The 22,417-nt window shown below is 34.3% G+C and overlaps 3 protein-coding genes and 1 pseudogene across 5 annotated transcripts in view; all 4 read right to left on the minus strand.

Moving 5' to 3' along the window:
* Positions 1-9,410, minus strand: part of LOC126707527 (uncharacterized) — a 41,520-nt gene extending 32,110 nt beyond the window's left edge. Inside the window, exons 1-2 of one of the 2 annotated variants that reach the window (XM_050407217.1) lie at positions 9,140-9,410; positions 9,002-9,062 (exon numbers count right to left, since the gene is read on the minus strand). In XM_050407217.1, coding sequence (XP_050263174.1) covers positions 9,002-9,062; positions 9,140-9,344 — 266 coding nt within the window. In that variant the 5' untranslated portion in view covers positions 9,345-9,410. The remainder of the gene's footprint in view (positions 1-9,001; positions 9,063-9,139) is intronic. The other variant, XM_050407216.1, reaches the window with a different exon arrangement.
* The window catches only part of LOC126707528 (mitotic spindle checkpoint protein MAD2-like), a 37,282-nt gene extending 22,546 nt beyond the window's left edge, over positions 1-14,736 (minus strand). The window contains exons 1-7 of one of the 2 annotated variants that reach the window (XR_007648980.1): positions 14,362-14,736; positions 14,217-14,232; positions 13,987-14,117; positions 13,509-13,629; positions 13,282-13,385; positions 13,072-13,193; positions 12,871-12,986 (exon numbers count right to left, since the gene is read on the minus strand). Coding sequence is in view for 1 of the 2 variants with exons in the window: in XM_050407219.1 (XP_050263176.1) it covers positions 12,930-12,986; positions 13,072-13,193; positions 13,282-13,385; positions 13,509-13,629; positions 13,987-14,117; positions 14,217-14,232; positions 14,362-14,434 (624 nt within the window). In the remaining variant the exon portion in view is untranslated. Of the gene's footprint in view, positions 1-12,676; positions 12,987-13,071; positions 13,194-13,281; positions 13,386-13,508; positions 13,630-13,986; positions 14,118-14,216; positions 14,233-14,361 lie in introns of those variants that run through there. The other variant, XM_050407219.1, reaches the window with a different exon arrangement.
* On the minus strand, positions 4,482-6,880 carry LOC126707526 (L-type lectin-domain containing receptor kinase S.4-like; annotated as a pseudogene).
* A 3,775-nt stretch (positions 14,737-18,511) lies between the features above and the next one.
* LOC126707233 (L-type lectin-domain containing receptor kinase S.4-like) lies at positions 18,512-20,609 on the minus strand. Its single transcript, XM_050406822.1, has one exon. The coding sequence runs from the start codon at positions 20,600-20,602 to the stop codon at positions 18,584-18,586; it is 2,019 nt and encodes a 672-aa protein (XP_050262779.1). The 5' UTR covers positions 20,603-20,609; the 3' UTR covers positions 18,512-18,583.
* Between the last annotated feature and the right edge of the window lie 1,808 nt (positions 20,610-22,417).

Consider the following 22,417-nt stretch of genomic DNA (forward strand, 5'->3'; position numbering starts at 1 on the left):
AATAATGATATTATTTTTCAAGATTTTAAATGTTTATATGTTTTTATTCTTTGTCAAATTAGTTATCCAATTAGGCATTTGTAATTTTGTTTTTATATTTTGGGATGTTGATATTGTGTGGTAGTGAAACTTTTGTATTTGTTTTAATTAGATTTTCAAATGATAAACTAGACTTTGTGCTATTTATTTTGATTAACAATGTAGGGATTTGTATAATTTTATAATTATTGAATAGATATCAATTTGTTGAACTGAACTCTTTCTTGATATGAGTGGTGGATATAAAATAATAAATTTCACACCAAGTAATTTTGCTACATAACTTACTAAGTGACAAATACATGTTAAAAAAAAAAATTCATGTGAAAAATATGAGCCAACCAACCCAACCCAATCCTATATGTTTCTAACTCATTTGAAATGACATTTTTTATTTGAACCTATTTTCAACCCGAACCCAATTGACCTGACCCAAACCCAACCCAACTCATCTTATTTCCCATGTCTCTGTCTCTCTATATAAAAGTACCCATCCCAATTGCAACCCCTATTTGAATATTAACAATAACAAGTGACAAGTTGGGTTTAATTTATTACATTAAAAAAAGTGGAGGTATAATTTATTATTTTATAAAGTTTAGATCTTGATTTCTTACCACCCAAAAATATAGGGTTTAAAATGAAAATTTTCCCAAATGATAGAATAGCTATGATAGTCTGGTAAAGATAGAAATCCAAAGAAAGTTCAATCAGAAATACAGAGAGAGAGAGGTAGGTAGATTGAGAAAAGCATCATCCTCCTTGTTCCCCTCTCTCCTCTCCGTTGAGAAGAATCCTAGTAAAGCACGTGAAACTATCGAATTCTTTATTAACACTTAGGGTTCGTTTGGATACAGTTGAAAATTGAAAACTGAAAACATCATAGTAAAATAATTTTTAAATATGTAAATAGTACCATGAGACCCATTTTTAATGAAAAAGTTACTGAAAAGTGAGATTTGTGGGTCCTGTAAATAGTGCATGGCCTCATTGATGTGCTAAAAAATGATTGAAAAGTCAAATATTACGACTACTGTTCATAAATAGTACCATCACAGTAAAATTTGTCTCCAGAAACACATATAAAAAAAAGAAAAAAAAAAGAAAAGAAAAAGTAAAACGTTGAAAACACAAACGTCGGTAGAAATAATTTCTACCCAAATGCACACTTATAATTACTGTTACAAAAGTAACAAAACTACTTTACGAATCCCTCAATTACGCTGACTTCACTCTGCCTCTCTCGTCTTTTTTGTGGGGGAGGCCAATCTGTTTCTGCTGCTGCATCATATCCATTTGCATAGGAAATGTGTCCCCATTCAGATCTTATCTCACAAATCACAGCAATGGTGGGCCCATTTTCATTCATGGTATAAGATTTTTTTTTTTTTTTTTTTCTGAATTGTTTTTGAATCTGATTAGTTTTTGCTTTCTGGGTATGTTATATCTCTAAGAGTTTTCTGGTTTTGAAGAGATTTTGTAAGTCTTCACTACATGTTTGGTGAAATGGTTAGTACAAATACAATTGAAGTCAAGTATGTTTACAGGCTGATTAGATGGAAAGCACATTTGGGCAAATAACTAAGATTTAGTATTGTGATTGATAAATTAGGAAAAACCCCATTAATAATAGAGAGAGAGAGAGAAAAAATAAAAAAGATGTGATACTTGATACTGACAATTTGATCTTAGGTTGAGATGGGATTTGTAGCAATATGCAAGATTTTTAAATTTTAAATTTTTATTTTTATTTTTATTTTTATAATTTGATAGTTGAGGTTGTGGGAGATTTGAACCCTAAATGTTTCCATTGGAAATACGATGAGGTACCAATTGAGTTATAAGGCTCTTGACATATATGCAAGAGATACTTGGTAGTTGTATATTGAATCTTAATAAATGTAATTGCAGGAGGTACACAAGCAAGGACATGTAGTGAATCTAACTAAATTTGCTAGCATAGCATGTTTAATGATAGCCAAATTTTGTGAGGCTAGTGCTCAACCAGTATTATAACATTGATTTATTGTGCATTGAGTGTGCCTTTGCCAAGTAAGGAAATGTTAAAAGACTCTGTCTCATGAGAAAAGGCAGAGGGAGCTAGTTTCAGAATGTAATAAGCTGCTGCTAGCCTGCCACTGCTACAGTCTTGGATAGATGCATTCCCCTTCATGTTTTCCAAAAATTCCTAGTTTTTGTTGTGTGAGTGGATGGGATGGGAGAGGCAGTGAGGTTTGTATATATCCATTGGAATGGGAAGTCCTTTGTTAGGGTTGTACACTTGTTGATTTTGAAACTTTTCAATGTTGATCTACATATATCCTATAAATATAACTTTTCAATGTTTAATTTTTTATGAGGTGGCTTCTTCTCTATACAACCAATCTAGAAATTAGCCTATTATCCGATTAACTCTACTCTACTCCCCTTTCAATCCAAATAAGCCATAATTTTGAAAATTTTAAAGGAGATTTGAGGTTTTGTTGGTATTTGTAGGGCCACAGGCTAAGTAACGGCTAGATGGGTTTTTTTTTAATTTTTTTTTTAACAAATTTAATTTTTTAGGTTATTTTGCTAATTTAATATACTTTTTACTAGATTAATTCAAAATTTTGGCATCAATTCTAAATTTTGAGAGAACAAATTCAAAATTTGAAGGATAGTGAGATTTTGTTTATTTTTTATTATTATCAAATATAGTGAATATATATATATATATATGTAATAGCTAAAGCATAACATTTATTATTACTACACTCTTATTGAGTCACCTAATCCATCACATCATTATTTTTTTTACCTTTAATTTTTTGAAAATATTGAATATATAAATATATTGGCTTTACAATATTAACAAATTAGCATCAAATTGTTATGTCCTTGTTATATGATGTTCCTATATACTTGAGTAATTTTTAAAAGTATTTACGAATATTTATATTGCTCTTTATCTTTCTTATCTCATTAGTGTATTTTTGAGATTTTTTAAGAAAATAAATTCAATTTTGTGTTTAAAATTATTTATTTATCTATTCATTATTCACATGTTGGATTAGATTTTGACAATATTTACACAATATTTCTTCTTCTTTTTGTCAAAAATTTTCCTTTACTTTTTCCCCCTTTGGAATTGTACTCTTGGTTTTCTATTTATTTATTTATTTATTTTTATATTATTAAGGAAAAAGAGCTACAATCATCATGTATATTATATAATTAGCACTTTTGCTTTGGATCAACCACCTATTTCTATTGTCTGACTTCAAAGCCTTATTAAAAATTTAAATTTGATTATGCATTTGATATTTGGCTTGATCGCATCACATTTAATATGTTTTACATATTCGGAAGGAGTTTTAGTTTGATGTGAGTTTTATTTTTCCCTTTTTCTTTTATTTTAAATTGTAGTTTTGTTGAGTTTTATTAATTTTTGAGATATGGTTTTTGGTGTTTTGGATTGTAGGGTAGAAAAAATTGGGTTTGAGAAAGTTTGTTTAAAATTAAAAGAATAATTTCTAAATTCTACATACTTTTTAATGATACACGAAATGTTATAAATAGCTGTGGGGCCCAATAATTTGTGGCCCTGGCCCACTTTTACATTGGGATCCAAGGCCCGAGCCGAGGAGGGATATAGTCGAGGATGACTTTGTCCTCGGCATCCCCGAGGCCCACCTGAAAGAAAGGGCAAGGACGGTATAGGAACGGTTTTGGGAAAAACCTAAAATATTTGCGTTGATAGAAAAAAGATCCTTGGACAGTATGGCGACAAAGGACAAAGGGAAAGCTGCCATTACTGCCATTGAATACTCTGCACCTGACATGACCATGCTCTTTAGCTTTTACAACCACCCCCAACCACTTTGGGTATGGGCTGATGGGACAAGTATCAGTCCTGGAAAGTCGAACCTGCACGTGGACGTTGAAGGGAGGGGTAAAGGTTAGTATAAAAGAAGAAGTAAGTAGTCCAAAAAAAGTGGCTGGGAAAAAAGGTCACGAACCAGAGCCTCCCAGACCGTATCGAGGAGATAGACTTCTCGAGCAAACATAGTTTATTTTCCGCATGAACACCACGACGAACCACCGTCCGGTGACCAAGGCCTAGCCTTTCAAACTCACGCTCTACAAATTATATTGTTTGGGCCTTTTTACGTGCGAACCCAATATCATTTTGTAGTCGTTACAAATTGAGTCCTTACAATAACTTTTATAAAAAAAATGAATATTCTCATTTATTTACCTTTTGAATTCTTGTAAAAAATTTAGTTGTTTTTATTTTGGTACAACAAAAATTATATATATTACATTTGTGACTGTTTCTATAATTAATGAAACTACAATGAATGAAAATATGATTATAAAATACATTACTCTTTATTAAATTAGTCCAATTTACAAAAGATAAACTTAATGAAACCAATCTAAAAAAATTATTACACTCAACGCGTGGGTCCATGAAGAGTTTAATGGAAAATTTAAAAAGCCGGTGTCACCTAGGTCCCTCCCTGTGGTGCTTCCACAACCTCAGGCAGTGGTAGCTCTCCATCCAAGTACCTTACCACTTGCCTCATTGTGGGGCGTGCCTTAGGCTCATTGTTGGAACACATCAAGCCTAGTTTGAGCAACACAACAGCTTCAAGCTCATCAAACTCACCCTCCAATCTTGAATCCACAACTTCAAATATTGCTCCCAGTCTCCACTGCTCCCACACCCAATCCACCAACATGAGCTCCTCTGGCAATGCTTTAAGCTCAATAGGTCTTCTACCACATACCACTTCTAGCAACAAAGCACCAAATGCAAACACATCTGTGCTTTTTGTAGGCTTGCCTGTGCGTGTGATCTCAGGGGCTAGATAACCCAATGTGCCCACAACCCTTGTTCCCAATCTTCATGTAAATATAAAAGCCCTGAAGCCACACCTTTGATGATATTAAACCTCTGCTCCCAGCTCAGAATTGTTTTAGGCTCATCAAATATGTACTTGTCCAAGCTTCCATTAGGCATAAAGTCATAAACAAGCAACAAATCTGCTCCTCGCCGACACCATCCAAATAATTGAACCAAATTTCAATGTTGAAGCCGACCAATACTAGCAATCTCTGATATGAATGCTTGCAAACCCTGCTTTGATTCATGCGAAATTCGCTTAACTGCAACTTGGGTGTTTGAATTTGACAGTGTCCCTTTATAAACTCGACCAAACCCACCAAACCCAAGCAGCTCGTTGTCTCTAAAACCCCTTGTTGCTTTCTCCAGCTCCTTGTAAGAAAATCTGTGTGGACCAATATCAAGCTCCCAGGCCTCAATCACATCAGCTTTCTTGATTTTCCTGATGAGGTAAAAAGCCAAACCACTCACCAAAATTATTACTAATGCAGCTGAAACAGAAACACCAACAATTACGCCTGTGTTATCGTTTCTTTTAGACTCTGCTGGGAGTGGAGGGAGTTGATCCAAAGACAAAGATTTAGCTTCTCCATTCATCTTAAAGCTCCAACCCGTGATATAGTGAGAGCTAGAGAGCAAACCAGTTGAAGAAGAAAAACCAACATACATAGATTCTTGAAGAATTAGTGAGAGGTCTACGTGAAAAGACAGAAGTGTAGACCTTGGTTTAGTAGATGAAGGTGAAAGTTTTACATCTAATTGATTACTTTGAGAATCATATTCTATCCAAGCTTGAATTACCTGACCACTCTTCAAATTGAGAACTTGGATCGAACTATTAGTAACATCAAAATAAGCAGCCGGGGCAGATTTGTTGGATACTAAGCTATTGATATCAATGCCAACGTGGTTGTCATTGATGTCCCTGAACCCAAAGTCTTGGACAGTGTCAAATTCAACGGCAAATATGTGGTTGGTGAAGTTGCCAAGATCGGTGTTGTTGAGCAGACCAAGATACTGACTTGGCAGAGCCCCTGGAATCTCTTTGGTCGGAGAGATTGTGAAAGCAAGGCCATGGCCTCCAAGTTTAGCATACTCGGGGACCATAGCGAAAGCGAAGGAAGTTGAAAAGGAAAAAGCTTTGCCATCCGTGGAGTTCTTGAACTGGATTGGATTTGAGTAAAAGGCATGGCCTAATAGTGTCTGCGTTTTGTTTGTTAGCTGAAGTACACCATTGTCTTGGATCTGTGCAGCACCATTTAAGCTCAAGTTGCTAGCTACATCTACACCTTTGAACCCATTGAAGAATAGCTCATCAAGTTGAGATTTTCCTGGGTTTGGGAGAAGAACAAAGAAAACCCAGAAGAAAAGTTTGAGTCTTTCTGCCATGGTGGTGAACAGGATTAAGCTGTGTGAACTAGAGGGTCTCCAGGTGTTACGTTATACTTTATAGGCAGTGGGTGAGTTAAAGGTGTGAAAATATTAGAAACTTTTTGCATGGTCACATTTTGTTCTTTAGTTGGTTGAAGAATGGAAAGAAAAAGAGAGAAAGAGAGATTTTGGTTAGTTTGGTATGTTGGGTTGTGAAAAAGGAATCTGGTTATATATATGGTTTCACACGGAATTACAAATTGCGGTTAAAATTGTTTGAAGGCAACCCACACCACTCCACGCCCGCTAGGACAAACTTGTTTTTATAAGCATTTAAAATGATTCTGCTATGGTTTACTTTAGAGTGTTGGATAAAAGTTTTCCATATTTCATCTTTATTCTGTCCGCGATTACCGAGCTCTGGTCGATTTATTATCCAAATTTCTAATTAGTGAAATCCACCTAATATCACAAACCAGTATTGCATCAAGATTGATTGTTGAAATACCATATAATCTGATAGAGATGGAAGTAACCATGTGCTCACTGCTCAACTTAGGATTTCTGCTTGGTTTTCAACTCAATCCTACTTAGATATGTAAGTCTCTGGAATGGTATATTTATCAGAATATACATAGATTGTAAAATCAGAAGTTCGATTGATCAAGAATCCAATGAGTAAATCCTTTTACACCGATTTTGTTGTGCACGAATGTACACAGATTTCATTTTTTTACGTTTTTGTATAACACGGTGTGTAATGAATACAATTGTGAAATTGAAGAAAAACAAGATACACACAAGGTGTGCATAATGAATACAATTGTGAAATTGAAGAAAAACAAGATGTTGGGGCAATTCAAGAATCATGTGACAATTGAGTTGACTGAATTGTCAACTGAGACTCTAAGCGATGACTTTGTTGAAGGTCACATTTTCTTAACCCAAGTCTAGTCATGATTTTTTTTTTATTTAGCCAAGTCTTTAACCCGATAATTAAACCAAGTCTTGGTACTTGCTATAAGTATTCAAGCCATTGAGATACTACAAGAGCCGGTGATAATAAATAAACCAAGTCATGATTTGTTATTTAACCCGATAACTGCCAAGCAGTCAAGCACATAAGATTTTTTATTTTTTTTTGAAGTCAATTAAAATATAAGATTTGAACACAAAGAATTACTTCTTGTTGGAAAATCTTCAAAAAGTCAACTGACATATCACATAAATCTATACAAATCTATTCATTAAAATATAAGACATGAATATAAAGAATTATTTCTTGTTGATGCATACACAATAATAATTGAAATAATACAAAGAGAAATTGAATAAATACCCTGAATATTATTTATTTGAGATAAAAATATACAATACTATTTGGATTAAGGCGCGACACTCATTCTCTTTGAGAAAATTCAAGCCCTCGGTTGGCTAATTGTAGGGACTGAAATTGTATTGATCCCAAAACCGGATTGGGCTCAAATGTTAACGACCCAAACAATAAATTTGTAGAGCGTGGATAGAAGAACTAGATTTATCCTAGAAGAAAAACAATTAAACTTCACGATTCAAGATGATATGACACAGACTAGATTATCGAATTTGTCCTCGGAACCAACTATGTTATTTAGTTTCATATGGTTTTTTTCAAGAAGTCTATTGTATCAAAGTTCCCATCTCGCTTTCAGTGCATTCTTCCAGGTTATATACTGCAATCTTTGTGTCATTCTTACCACACACGTGTATGCTGGATTAGGGGGATTCCTTCCTGTCCCGTCCAACATTTCCTGGAACCATAAACCAGTAGCTGTAAGATTGCTTGATCACTGTTCAGGCATCACTTCCACATTAATGCGGCCAGAGAATTGGTTGAGAGGCAATTAATGCGAAGGTCGCAGCCTTTGTTGATATTTGTCTGTCTTTTTATCCTTATCCCTAGTCCAATGTCCTACCCTCAGCTGTGACGTAGCCTCGAAGTAAGTTCGTGATGATAAGGTACTCAGATTCATCTCGGACACATGTTGCTGAGGATACTTTTATCCTCGGACACTTATTGGACCCATCTCACATTGCCTCTACTCCTCTCTTAACTTCATTCTATGCATAGCCTTATTTGGGCCTTCTCGGAGGGTCCAACATCCTCGGATAGGGCCATAGACTTAGTTAATACCGCTTTTAACAATACTTCCTGAGTAACTGACCCCCACACTAATTTTTGTAACCGATCAATGACGAAGCCAGGAATTTAATTGAGAGAAGCAAAATTAAAGTAAATATATTTTTAATTTTTTTTAAAATCGATATAAACCTTTCCGAGCAACTATAATTTTCTTAAAAAATTATACTAACAAATAACAACCAATGCAGGAGATTAATTTAAATACATAAGACATTAAAATCAGTTTGTCCAACATTACTAAATGTAAATATTAAAGCATCTTGGTTTTATGTTGTACTTTTATTATCATTTAGACTTCTAAGAGAATTAGTATTAGTGGTAGTAAAAAGTCATATTGCTAAATTTAACAACTGACACACCTTCTTTCTTCTTCACCGAACCCAAACCTAGCACTTCTCCTCTCTTTCATTTTTTTTTTCTTCCTCCAATCATTTTTTCTTTCTACTTCACCTTTCTTCTCAAACAGTGATTTAAAGTGAACAGAAAAGAGAATTTAGAAAAATGACAGTGGAACTGACCGGTGAGGCAGAATTTCACGAATCTGGTTGATATCCATCACTGTAGGAAATGCAGCATATCCTGTAAAAAAAATTGAAACCAACCCAATTAAGAGAAAGAGAGAGAAAAAAGAGAGATTTTTGAAGCAAAGTACATACTTAATTCAATAGGGGTATCTTGCTTGGTATCATTTGCAGCGTCCAGAGAGGAACGGGTGGTGAAAAGGGTTGGATACGATCTGAAAGCAGTACTACGAAGATTGACTTGTGATCGTGATGGAGACCAAGCAAAGGTGGGTCTATGAGGAGGAGGAGAAGGAGATGAGAGAAGTGAATTGGAGAAAGCTGAGGCTGCCATTGCCATTGGTTTTGGTTTTGTTGAGAAAATGCTAGCGAGTGCGTGCGTGAGAATGTGTTACTGTTTGTTGTTATTATTTGCATTCCTCTTCTAATATACTACTAGTTAAGAAAAAGGTTGGACAAGGTGAGAGTTACGAGGTAAAGTGGTTTGACTTTTGAAGCTGGTCGATTGTAGTTGGGAGAGTTTTGACAATTGAGTACCAAACCAAAGGGGACGGAGATTCCAATGTTTGTGTTCATGGTGGATGTTCTACATCTCATGGTACCACAAGTTCCTCACACATTGGTTATGGACCTTATGGTTAGAAATTGAATCAATGTTCTAAATGGTCTTTGACAACTCCAATACTAATTCATCTCATACAAATCAAATTCATGTTCTGAGATGAACGAAGTGCTTGACTACTAGACTCTTACTTTAACTCTTAATCCAACAATAAGTATGGCTCATCCAATCAAGCTAGCCTATATAAATGATATTAGCTTGACTCTTGTAAAATATAAATTACATGATTAGGATATAACGTGGGTGTAAACACCCTCGTGTTAGTGTAACTAATAAAAAGCTTAAGAATGAAATCTCTCCTCCTCTACTTTTCTCTCAAGCTCTTGGAATCTCTTTGGCATGGTTTTTTGGGTGTAGATTTTATGTGCCTTGCTTTAGAAGCAACCACCAACATTAGCGACAAGCCAACATCTCTTTAGGTCATGACGGCATAGTTTACAATGTATAATAGTTGCATAAGTACTCATTTTCTTTGATTGGTATCAAAGCATAAGACCAAAAATCATTTCCCATTTCGATTGGAACTTGCAAGTAGGATTTTTCTAAGTTGAATATCCATCTCAAATAAGCAATATTTTGTTAGATTTAAGGCAATTAATTTAAGTAAGATTTTTTTTATATTTACATATTATTTAAAGACAAAAGACATAAAGCTGGTCCCACAGCCTATGTTAATATTTATTTTTTCTTATAAAGCTGGCCCCACAACCTATAAGGCTTCTAAAAAAATGACATAAAGCTGTTGTTAACGGGCACTTTACGGTGCCTGTTAACACAACCCTTATTTAAATAATAATATAATTTTATCAGTACTATAATATACCTCGCGGAAAATTGATTTACAAAAATTGAAATCCCTAGTTGTTAAGGGAAATTAATTGTTGATGATTATTCGGCATATAACAATTTTTAAACATATATAGGGTTTAAATTAGGTTGGATTTCTACTAGATCTATATTTTAGAGGTATTTTTGGAGATGGAAGAAAGAATGCAAAACCAACTTATAATTTTTTTTTCTTTAAAAAAGTAAGTATAATCATCTGGGGATTTTTTAAAAAAATTTGGGGTTTTTTTTTTTTTTTTTTTTTTTTTTTGGGGTAATGGAGCACCTTAGGTCCTTTTTGTAAATTTTAGCACACATAATGAGCTTTCCAAGGAATCAAAAAGCGCCCAATTCTGGAGGTTTACGGACAGACACACAAAGCCAGAATTAGAATCATAGACTTACACTTACCAGTGCAATTCCATTGGTCCACTGTTTGTAATTGGCGTCTCTGTTGTTTCTCCTCTAGGCAAATACCAATCTATATTTCCTGATAATAACTTTTTATTGGAGGGTACTTAAAATGTATGTCTAAAGTTCTATTGATTATCTCAGCTTTGAGTAGATATTTTATCTATTTCTCTCTTGTAATTTACTTGTTGTTCAGGTCTGACAGTTCAATAGTCCAAAGAATAGTATGTAGGTCCAATAGAGAGGACAGAGGCTTGAGGATGTCACTGCCTTTTCCATAGTTCGGTATTTTCTTGATACCTCCTTATCTATATCATACAGCTCAGACCTGTATAAGTTTAAGCAAAGCAATCATCCGAATTCTATGTATCTCTGATTTGTTTGTTTGAAATTATACTTTTGCGCAACCTTGCTCCTGTACGGCCTTTTCAATCTCATTGCCTAATAACCAAGTTTACTCGACGAATTTGCACTTTTTGTTCTTTTCTTTTTCTTTTCCTCTATTCAACCCCCACACCCCCCCCCCCCCCCCCCCCTTCTCATGTGCAGCTACTAGCACGCAGGACAACAGTCGAGATGTTGGGATCATGATGGACAATCCTCTTGCCATGACCACAGCTGAAGCAGTGGCATTCCTCCTTGGATTTGGAGAGAAACTCTAGGAAATGGTTACTTTGCAGTTAAATCTCACTGTATTGTGAGATTAGCTTCAAGTGGTGCTCTGTGGATCAGTGGATGAGTACCATTTTGTTAATAGTAAGCACTTTTCATCTATAACCTGCCTAAGCAAGTGAGATCAAGGCCTCTACTAGAGATCATGAGCCTTTGGCTCATTTTATTGCCACCAAGGAAGCAATAAGATGTGCTTTCAGGTTGAGAACCAAGTGCATATTTTGGTTCGAGGATGAGGATCAGATAATTGGAAGTCTTGACTGGGACATGACTTTGGGGAATTCTATACTTCATCTTGATGGGAATTCTATAAAATAGTTGAAAGGTAGCAGCTTTTATTGATGGGATCAATTATCACAATTGTGAAATTGGATCTTTTGAATCAAGTATGTTCCTATAGCCGAATAGCCTTACCTAGCATTATAACTCTTAACGGGTTGACAATAACTTGGAAGAATCGATATAAATATTTTTCCCCCTCTTAACAGCAGGATTGGCCAAGAAAGTGTCTTTATGATGAGTCCAATCACATACTAGCAGTGCATACCATCTCCATATGCTTATTTGCGTAAAATTGAAGTATTATGGTAGCACATGCAAAAGCCCATTGCACAAATTCTGATCTCTACGTATAGTGGCCTGAACATCTTGTTTCTGTAAATATGTATTTCCAATGACAACAAAGTAATTTACTAAAATCATGTTTTACTTTTACCACCAAAAACCAGGTTGCGTATAGTGGCCTGAGCGTGCACAAGTATTAATTGGCATACAGTTAGCATTAAACAGTAATGTAGTACTTGAAATTTCCTGCAGCTTACATTGGATACAGACAGCTAGGCATGTTCCTAGTTGTAAAATTAAAAGGAAAATAGAACAAAATGGGGCAACTGAATGCAGTGGTGGAGCTAGGAATTTTTTCTTTGTATATATTATATCCATACTATTTATACTAATCTAAACTAGTATTACAAACAAAACTTACAATACTAGTCGAGTACTTTATAACTCACAGTCTTTAACTTGCTCGTAAACCCAGATTTTCAAATTAAATTGCAACCTATTAAGATATAAAATTACTAACGACTACTTAAAATTAGATATACAATCATTGAAGCCATAAAAATTAGATATACATTCCCTTAACACAGAAATAGATAATGGAATTCAAAGCAGATTTACTGACATGGGAGATTACAAATTAAACAAACAGAGCGCGCACCTCATATTTCTTTTCTCCATGTTTTCATTAGCCACACCACAAATGGACATTTCTTACAAAATGTGAATAAAAGATTCACAATAACCACTCAAGCGAAGAAGGAACCACAAAGAGGTAACACACAAACAAATGGCGAGTGGCCTCTCTCTACCGCTCATCCCTTTCGTTGCTCTCTACTGCTCGTCCCACTCGTCATTCTTGTAAGATACAAGAGTATCAACCTTGTGAATCTGCATAACCCAAGCAAACGTATTAACAATAGCCAACCAGAGTTTGTCATTTCCAACCACATCAAAATTATCATCGCAGACTCACCTTGGTATCAAAGGAGTGCAATTTGACCATTTGTGGATTAGCAATAAGTTTGGGGTCACTCTCAATCCAAGTGAATGGGACTGAAACATCTTTATCAGTATAGGCCAACACATCAAAAACACCTAAAATAAAGTAGACGAAAAAAAGGGGTTGATTAGAATAAACACCAACCACAATTGAAATAATTGGGGAATGACATATGGTTCTTACAGGCTTCGTCAAGGCATGGCAAGTAGGTAATGCTTGAAGCAATCTGTCGCATGATTGCTTGTATCTCTCTCATGATTTCCTTGTCACTCTTTTCCCTCGAGACACTGAAACCAGAACAGATTAAAACAACGAGTTCTTACCCACACTTAGAGCAATCAGTAACTTCTTAAAAAGCATACTACTAAACACAAGCAATAACTTAAGAAATCAAGTTTTAGTTAAATTACCCCTTCTCAACAACCTCACTATCAGTCTCAATGCTGAAGTTCCACCTCTCTAGGACCTCATTGGTGGCCTTACTCATTATTACAAGAACAATCCTTTGTAACTTCCCAGCTTCCAGCCATTCTTTACAAGAAAAACCAAATATTTTAGTCACCAACATTGTACCAACGCATCAAACATAGACTCTCAGTATGGTTGCTCAGAAATTGGAAGAGAAAAAAAACAAAATTAATTATTAAATAAATCCGAGTTTCTCTTGTTTTTTATACTCAGAAAATGAAAACACATAAAACCGACAAACAAATTTGTGTCCCATGACTTCTATTGATATTTTTTATACTAACCCCCAAAAGAGCCATGAAACGGTTCTTTGCCCACTAAGGTTTCCTGATTCTTTGTTCTTTTTAATCTTTCCTAAAACATTTTCCTAGTATCCAAACAGAACAGAAAAATACTTAATACTTTTAAGGCATAACTTACCAGAAAGTTGAGCGGTTACGTTGGCAATGAAGGATTTAACACTTTCATCCTGAGTAAGCAACATTGGAAGCCCATATTTCTTCACCTTCACAAAACTTTCTTCCGGATAAAGTCCGCGATTGTAGAGTATACTAAACATTTTTCAATCAAAATTAGTTTTCAACACCCAACAATTACATTCCAATAAAACAAAAAACACAAAGAAAAAAAAAAGTCACATATAGTTTTACCTATTTGCAGCATACCCTGAAAGAGGAATTGCAAAGAAATACAAAGATCAGCCAAGATTTTCTACAAAACTCAATAAAGAAAATCGAACACTGAATTTGAAAAGTGGGTTTTTATCTAAGAGGTCTATAAGACACAATAACATACCAAAAAACTCGCTGACAATTGCCGCTGAACCACGAAGGGTGATAATATCTTTAGTCACTGTTCTTGAAGCCATAAATCTCTCACCCTTTTTTTTTTTTTTTTTTTTCTAGTTTAAGCCAAGAAAATGAAGATTCAATCAAAGAAAGATGAAACAAACGCAGAGAATATAGGGGTTTTTGAAATGGATGGAGAAGAAAAAGGGAAAAAGTTGAATTTATAGGACAATAGGGAAAAGGTTTTTGTTTGAAAAGAAAAAAGGCAAAAAGGGTGAGAATTGCTATTTAATTCTTGAATTAAAGAGAAGGGTTTTGTTCAATTACCGAAAAGGAGAAATGGGTTTGGGATATTTAATTTAATTTAATTTATTTTTAAATTAGGGTTTCACAATGGATTAGGGGAAAGTCGAAGAAATGGAAGGAAAAGTTGTAACGGCTAGTTTTTCGTTTGGATGGGAACTTGGGAGTGGAGGCCAACTTTTAGAGTTTAAATTCCATACCGACTGGGTGTCCAATCCTCGTATGCCATGTCAGCTTATTGCTACTACAAAGAACTACAACTGGGCCAAAAGGCCCAAAACACACATTTTGGGGGCAAATTATAAATTTTTCTATATATATATATATAATTAATTAAGCAATTTTTCGAAAAACTTGGGGATAGTCCAACTAGCCGTAGCAGACAGGAAAATTTTCTTGTGGGAACCAAATCAAATATAGCAAAATTTTTTAATTCTAACTCAACAAAGTTGTGTCTTACCTGTTTTTTTCACTGTACTAACTACTAATTAATTATATTTTTTTTATCAGACTAATTAATTATACTTGATTTTGAACTAACTTTTTTTAATAATCCTTTTTTTAATGTCCATAGTTAAAGAATCACTTAATAAGTTTTGATAATCTTGAGTTTTTTATTGATATGATACGATTTTAAGAATCACTAAACGAATTTCATCGCATTGATTAACATGCTACTATTATATGAGTAATATTTATTTGTTTAGATTCACATTTTGGAGCCATTCCAAGGATTCAACGTCTAATTTTTCAGCAGTTTGGAATAGTGGTTTGAATAGCAGTCTCCAAATTTTGAACATTTTTTCTCTTAAAATATACATCAATTATGGATGGTTTCTTCATAATTTACTCATATATTAAAATCTCAATATATATTGAATTTTATAAACTAGTTATAAAAAGCAATTAGATAAAATCAAATAATTAAACAATTATTTATATTTATCTTGAAAACATTCTACTGTTATAATATACAGATATATAATATGCAAGATAACAATTCAAGAATACAATTTGAAAGCTCGAATTTGTGTGAAAACACAAGAGCTGTTTAGATCCCCAAATTAAAATTACGGCTTGGTTGATTTTACTTTAACTTAAACTAAGTACGGAATAGAGTAAACGCGAGCGGATAAACAATATAACTACTCTAAACCATATTCATCAAATTACAACAGTAAAATGAAAGCTAAAAGAGTATGGAAGAAAAATGTAAACACAAGATAATACGCCGATGTGTTATTGAAGAGGAAACTGAAGAACTTGGTGAAAAACCTCTCCGCTGCCCTCCAAGCGGTAAATCAATCCACTAAAGAATAAGTTGGAGTACACGAATAACAAAATACCCTCCAAGCCTAGTCTACCCCATGTACTCGAGCCCTCCAAACTCCTGCTACCAACTGACTTCGCCAATCCTTATCTTCTCTAGCTCTCTGGATCACACAATTCAGCCTGATTGCATCCACTAAACAAATGGCTTCTTACAATACTTCCTAGCAACACCAAAATCTCACTTTATACTTAGGATGTGTGTGGTAAGTGTTTGAACTATTAACCTCTCAAGAATTTGAAAATGGAGAAGTAGGAGTTAAGGAAAACCACAACGAATTGTGTAGAGAATTATGGGTATAACAATCTCTAACTCTTAAAGGTTGTGGCTAGGGATTTCTCTTTGAAAGCACTCCTTAACATATGTGGGTAATGTAGGTATATATAGTGTGGGTAAAGATAGGGTGTATTAGATATGACAAATTGGCAAAACAGAATATTTCGCGGGTATCTTGCGGGAAGGCCTTACTTGCGAGACACTCGGGAAAACCACTTGTCATCATCTGTCATGACTCTTCGCATTCCAGTCATGTGCTGAACACATGCTTCATTTCACGCAAGCTACCCGCAAAAACTTCTTAGTTTTCAATTGCTTTGAGTCTTCACACTCTCTATCACACACAACCCTTATAATGAAATCTCACATAAAATACAGGGTACAAAAGACTGAACATAATTACAATCAAATTTGACACAGAATTAAAGCCAACACAAAATAGTTGTAAATCACACAACTTTACAAAATTTGTTACTACCATATATAAATACATAACAATATATTTTTGTTTTTATTAACAATACTATTATTCTATATATAATATAAAACTAACAAAACTACTATTTATTAAAAAAAAAAATATAAAAACAAATAAATATATTCTATTTCATAAGAAATGCTAAACAACTATTCAACTAAAGCCCATCTATTCGGCCATCTGAACTGCTTTACACTACTGCAATGGGAAGGAGAGAGAGAGAGAGAGAGAGAGAGAGAGAGAGAGAGAGAGAGAGAGAGAGAGAGAGAGAGAGAGAGAGAGAGAGAGAGAGAGAGAGAGAGAGAGAGAGAGAGAGAGAGAGAGAGAGAGAGTACCACTGGTTGGACTAGAGTAGGAGTGGAGCTGGGGGTAGTATACATAATAATTGTCTGTTTGAATTCAAGAGGAGTAGAGTAGAATTGACTAGAAATTAGTCTATTATCCGGCCAACTCTACTCTATTTCCTCCTCCTTCCCTCTTCAATCCAAACAAGCCATAATTTTGAAAATTTCAAAGGAAATTTGAGGTTTTGTTGGTATTTGGAGGGCCACAGGCTAAGTAATGGCTAAATGGGTTTTTTTTTTACTAATTTAATTTACATTTTATTGGATTAATTCTAAATTTTGAGAGAACAAATTCAAATTTTGAAGGATAGTAAGATTTTGTTTATTTTTTATTATTATTGAATATAGTGAAAATCTATCTATATGCATCTAAAAGTTGGAGCGTAACATTTATTATTGCTATACTCTTATTGAGCCACATCATCCGCCACATCATTATTTTTTTCTTATTTATTTTTTACCTTTAATTTTTTGACAATATTAAATACATAAATATATTGGCTTTACAATATTAACAAATTATCATCAAATTGTTATGTTTTTGCTATATGATGTTCCTAGATACTTGAGTAATTTTTTTAAGCATTTATGAATATTTTATATTGCTCTTCATATTCCTTATCTCATTAGTGTATTTTTTGAGATTTTTAAGAAAATAAATTCAATTTTGTGTTTAAAAGTATTTATTTATCTATTCATTATTCATGTGTTGGATTAGATTATGACAATATTTACACAATATTTCTTCTTCTTTTGTCAAAAAGTTTCCTCTACTTTTTCCCCCTTTGGAATTGTACTCTTGGTTTTCTATTTATTTATTTTCATATTATTAAGGAAAAAGAGTTACAATCATCATGTATATAATCAACACTTTTGCTTGGGATCAACCACTTATTTCTATTGTTTGACTTCAAAGCCTTATTAAAAATTTGAATTTGATTATGCGTTGGATATTTGGCTTGATCGCATCACATTTAATATGTTTTACATATTTAGAAGGAGTTTGATTTTGGTGTGAGTTTGATTTTTCCCTTTCTCTTTTATTTTTGAATTGTAGATTTTTTGAGTTTTTATTAATTTTTGAATTACATTTTCAGTGTTTAGGATTGTAGGGTAGAAAAAACTGGATTTAAGAAAGTTTGTTTAAAATTAAAAGAAAATTTCTAAATCTACATACTTTTTAATGATACGCAAAATGTTATAAATAACTTTTATTAAAAAAATGAATATTTTCATTAATTTACTTTTTGAATTCCTGTAAAAAATTTCATTATTTTCATTTTGGTACAATTAAAGTTATATATATTATATTTGTGATTGTTCTATAACAACTGAAAATATGATTACGAAATATATTACTCTTTGTTAAATTAGTCCAATTTGCAAAATATAAATTTAATGAAATGACCCTAAAAAATTTATCACGTAAAAAAAATTATCGCTTGCAATACGCAGGTGTACAATGAGTACAATGGAAAGTTTAAAAAGTCAGTGTCACCTAAGCCCCTCCATGCGGTGCTTCCACAGCCTCAGGCAGTGGTAGCTCTCCATCCAAGTACCTTACCACTTGCCTCATTGTGGGGCGTGCCTTAGGCTCATTGTTGGAACACATCAAGCCTAGTTTGAGCAACACAACAGCTTCAAGCTCATCAAACTCACCCTCCAATCTTGAATCCACAACTTCAAATATTGCTCCTAGTCTCCACTGCTCCCACACCCAATCCACCAACATGAGCTCATCAGGCAATGCTTTAAGCTCAATAGGTCTTCTACCACATACCACTTCTAGCAACAAAGCGCCAAATGCAAAGACATCTGTGCTTTTTGTAGGCTTGCCTGTGCGTGTGAGCTCAGGAGCTAGATAACCCAATGTTCCCACAACCCTTGTAGTGCTTGGATTGGTGCCACGCTCGTATAGTTTAGCAAGACCAAAGTCACTAAGCCGAGCATTTAGCTCAGAATCTAATAAAACATTCCCTGCCTTGATGTCCCTGTGAATCACAGTTTGTTCCCAATCTTCATGTAAATATAAAAGCCCTGAAGCCACACCTTTGATGATATTAAACCTCTGCTCCCAGCTCAGAATTGTTTTAGGCTCATCAAATATGTACTTGTCCAAGCTTCCATTAGGCATAAAGTCATAAACAAGTAACAAATCTGCTCTTCGCCGACACCATCCAAGTAATTGAACCAAATTTCTATGTCGAAGCCGACCAATACTAGCAATCTCGGATATGAATTCTTGCAAACCCTGTTTTGATTCATGCGAAATTCTCTTAACTGCAACTTGGGTGTTTGAATTTGACAGTGTCCCTTTATAAACTCGACCAGACCCACCAAACCCAAGTAGCTCCTTGTCACTAAAACCCCTTGTTGCTTTCTTCAGCTTCTTGTAAGAAAATCTGTGTGGACCAATATCAAGCTCCCAGGCCTCAATCACTTCAGCTTTCTTGATTTTCCTGATGAGGTTAAAAGCCAAACCACTCACCAAAATTATCACCAAAGCAGCTGAAACAGAAACACCAACAATTACGCCTGTGTTATTGTTTCTTTTAGACTCTGCTGGGAGTGTAGGGAGTTGATCCAACGACAAAGATTTAGCTTCTCCATTCATCTTAAAGCTCCAACCCATGATACAGTGAGAGCTAGAGAGCAAACCAGTTGAAGAAGAAAAACCAACATACATAGATTCTTGAAGAATTAGTGAGAGGTCTACGTGAAAAGACAGAAGTGTAGACCTTGGTTTAGTAAATGAAGGCGAAAGTTTCACATCTAATTGATTACTTTGAGAATCATATTCTATCCAAGCTTGAATTACCTGACCACTCTTCAAATTGAGAACTTGGTTCGAATTATTAGCACCATCAAAATAAGTAGCCGGGGCAGATTTGTTGGATACTAAGCTATTGATATCAATGCCAACATGATTGTCATTGATGTCCCTGAACTCATCGTTTTTGACTGTGTCAAATTCGACTGCAAATATGTGGTTGGTGAAGTTGCCAGGATCGGTGTTGTTGGGCAGACCAAGATACCGACTTGATTGAGCTCCTGGAATCTCTTTGGTAGGAGAGATTGTGAAAGCAAGGCCATGGCCTCCAAGCTTAGGATACTCAGGGAACATAGCGAAAGCAAATGAAGTTGAAAAGGAAAAAGCTTTGCCATCCGTGGAGTTCTTGAATTGGATCGGATTTGAGTAAAAGGCATGGCCTAGTAGTCTCTGCGTTTTGTTTGTTAGCTGAAGTACACCATTGTCTTGGATCTGTGCAGCACCATTTAAGCTCAAGTTGTTGGCTACACCTACACCTTTGAACCCATTGAAGAAAAACTCATCAAGCTGAGATTTTGCTGGGTTTGAGAGAAGAACAAAGAATACCCAGAAGAAAAGTTTGAATCTTTCTGCCATGGCTGTGAACAGAATTAAGCTGTGTGAACTAGAGGGTGTCCACTTGTTAAGGTACGGGCAATAGGTGACTTTAAACGTGGAAAATATTTGGAATTTTTTGCTTGGGCACATTTTGATCTTTTGTTGTTTGAAACTTCGAAGAATGGAAAGAAAAAGAGAGAGACATTGGCATATTGGGTTGTTTACTGTTTAGGGCGGCCGTAGTAAAAAAAAGTATTAAAAAAATTAAAAATACACAAAATTTATAATAAAAAAAATAATAAATACACCAAATTATTATTTCTAAATAACTAGAGGGTGTTCATGTGTTAAGTCATGGGCAGTAGGTGACTTTAAACGTGTGAAAATATTTGAAATTTTTTGCCTGGGCACATTTTGTTCTTTTGTTGTTTGAAACTTTGAAGAATGGAAAGAAAAAGAGAAAGAGACTTTGGCATATTGGGTTGTTAGGGTTGGAGTAAAAAAAAAAAAAAAAAAAAAAAGTATTAAAAAATTATAAATACATAAAATTTATTAAAATAATTATAAATACATAAAATTATTGTTTCTAAATACATTAAAATGAAATTATTTACTAATAAAGATAAAAAAAAATAATGTTTTTTTTAATATTAGACTGGCTAATATATATATATATATATATTTTGGTTGAAGTTAGAGATATTGCTAAAATATTTTACTTTTAGTACCTCAAAAAATTATTTTGTCTATTTTATCACCTCACTTTACAATAAACTCAATCATGGTTCTTAGATTTAGATTGGACCATACGGTTTGACCCGATTAACCATGAACCTATTATCATTACTGTTTTTTTAACTCTAAGAACCTTTTTATACAAAAAAAAAAAAACACAAAACTGCTCAAATTGCGGCCGAACCATACAGTTTTATAAATTGTGGCCAGTTTTTGCAGTTCGTACGGTTCTCTTTTTTTCAGATCTAGAACCAAATGATTTCTTAGAAGAGAGAGAGAGAGAGAGAGTGTGTGTGTAACGTCCCAATCAGCACTCAAAAAAAGAAAAAGTCAAGATCAAATATTTTTTGGGTTCCCACGTGCCAAGCAGCACCTAACCCTACTACCCACCTCACAATCACTCTATTTTTTCATTCCTTTGGCTGGCTCATTCCCTCACTTCTCTTTTCTTTCATTTTCTTCTTTTTCATTTTCGGTAGAACATTCTCTTCACTCCTTCAAACTCTCCACCAGCACTTCCACACCACCATCATCACCATTTCCACCATCGTTTTTCCGGCAAGATCACCGGAAAATTCTTAGGAACCCATAAACACCTTCACATTTTTTTTTGAGGTAAAAATTTATCATCTTTTTGGTGGGTTTTGCACTTTTGCTCGAGTTTATTTTTATCTAAACTTTAATAATGATACCCATGTGATTTATGAGCATTGGAAGTGATATTTATGTGTTTTTATGTATGAGTTTGTTAGGTTCTAAAGACTTAGGTATTTATGTATTTAGAACTCTAATGTGTATTGTTGGCAAACTATGATTAAAACAATGTGTTTAGAAGTGTTTTAGTCTTGCTCAAAATTGTACATTTTATGTAAAGTTGGAATCGAGTTAATGTAGAAAGCATTATACATTTTGGCCTGGCTCAATTGATCAAAACTCGGGCAGAATGTTTTTTTTAGCAGATTTCCAACTCAGCCCTAGTTGTTTAAAACGTTTTAGGGTTTTCTAATTTGTCCTAAGTATAAAAGGTAAACCCTAACCACGTTTTAGTGTTGCTCATATTGCGGTTTGTGTAAATCTCTTGTGAGATCTAGAGGAGCTTTTCTTTACACAAACTTAGGGTTTTCAAGGAGAAAATTTTATCTACACCTTGATGATCAACTCGGTTGTTGCCATTAAAACTTAAAGAAAACACAAGCGGGTGTACTTGTATTTGGTGGTGAATCCAAGAAA

The sequence above is a fragment of the Quercus robur genome, chromosome 11, assembly GCF_932294415.1.
Source record: "Quercus robur chromosome 11, dhQueRobu3.1, whole genome shotgun sequence".
NCBI classification, from domain to species: domain Eukaryota; kingdom Viridiplantae; phylum Streptophyta; class Magnoliopsida; order Fagales; family Fagaceae; genus Quercus; species Quercus robur.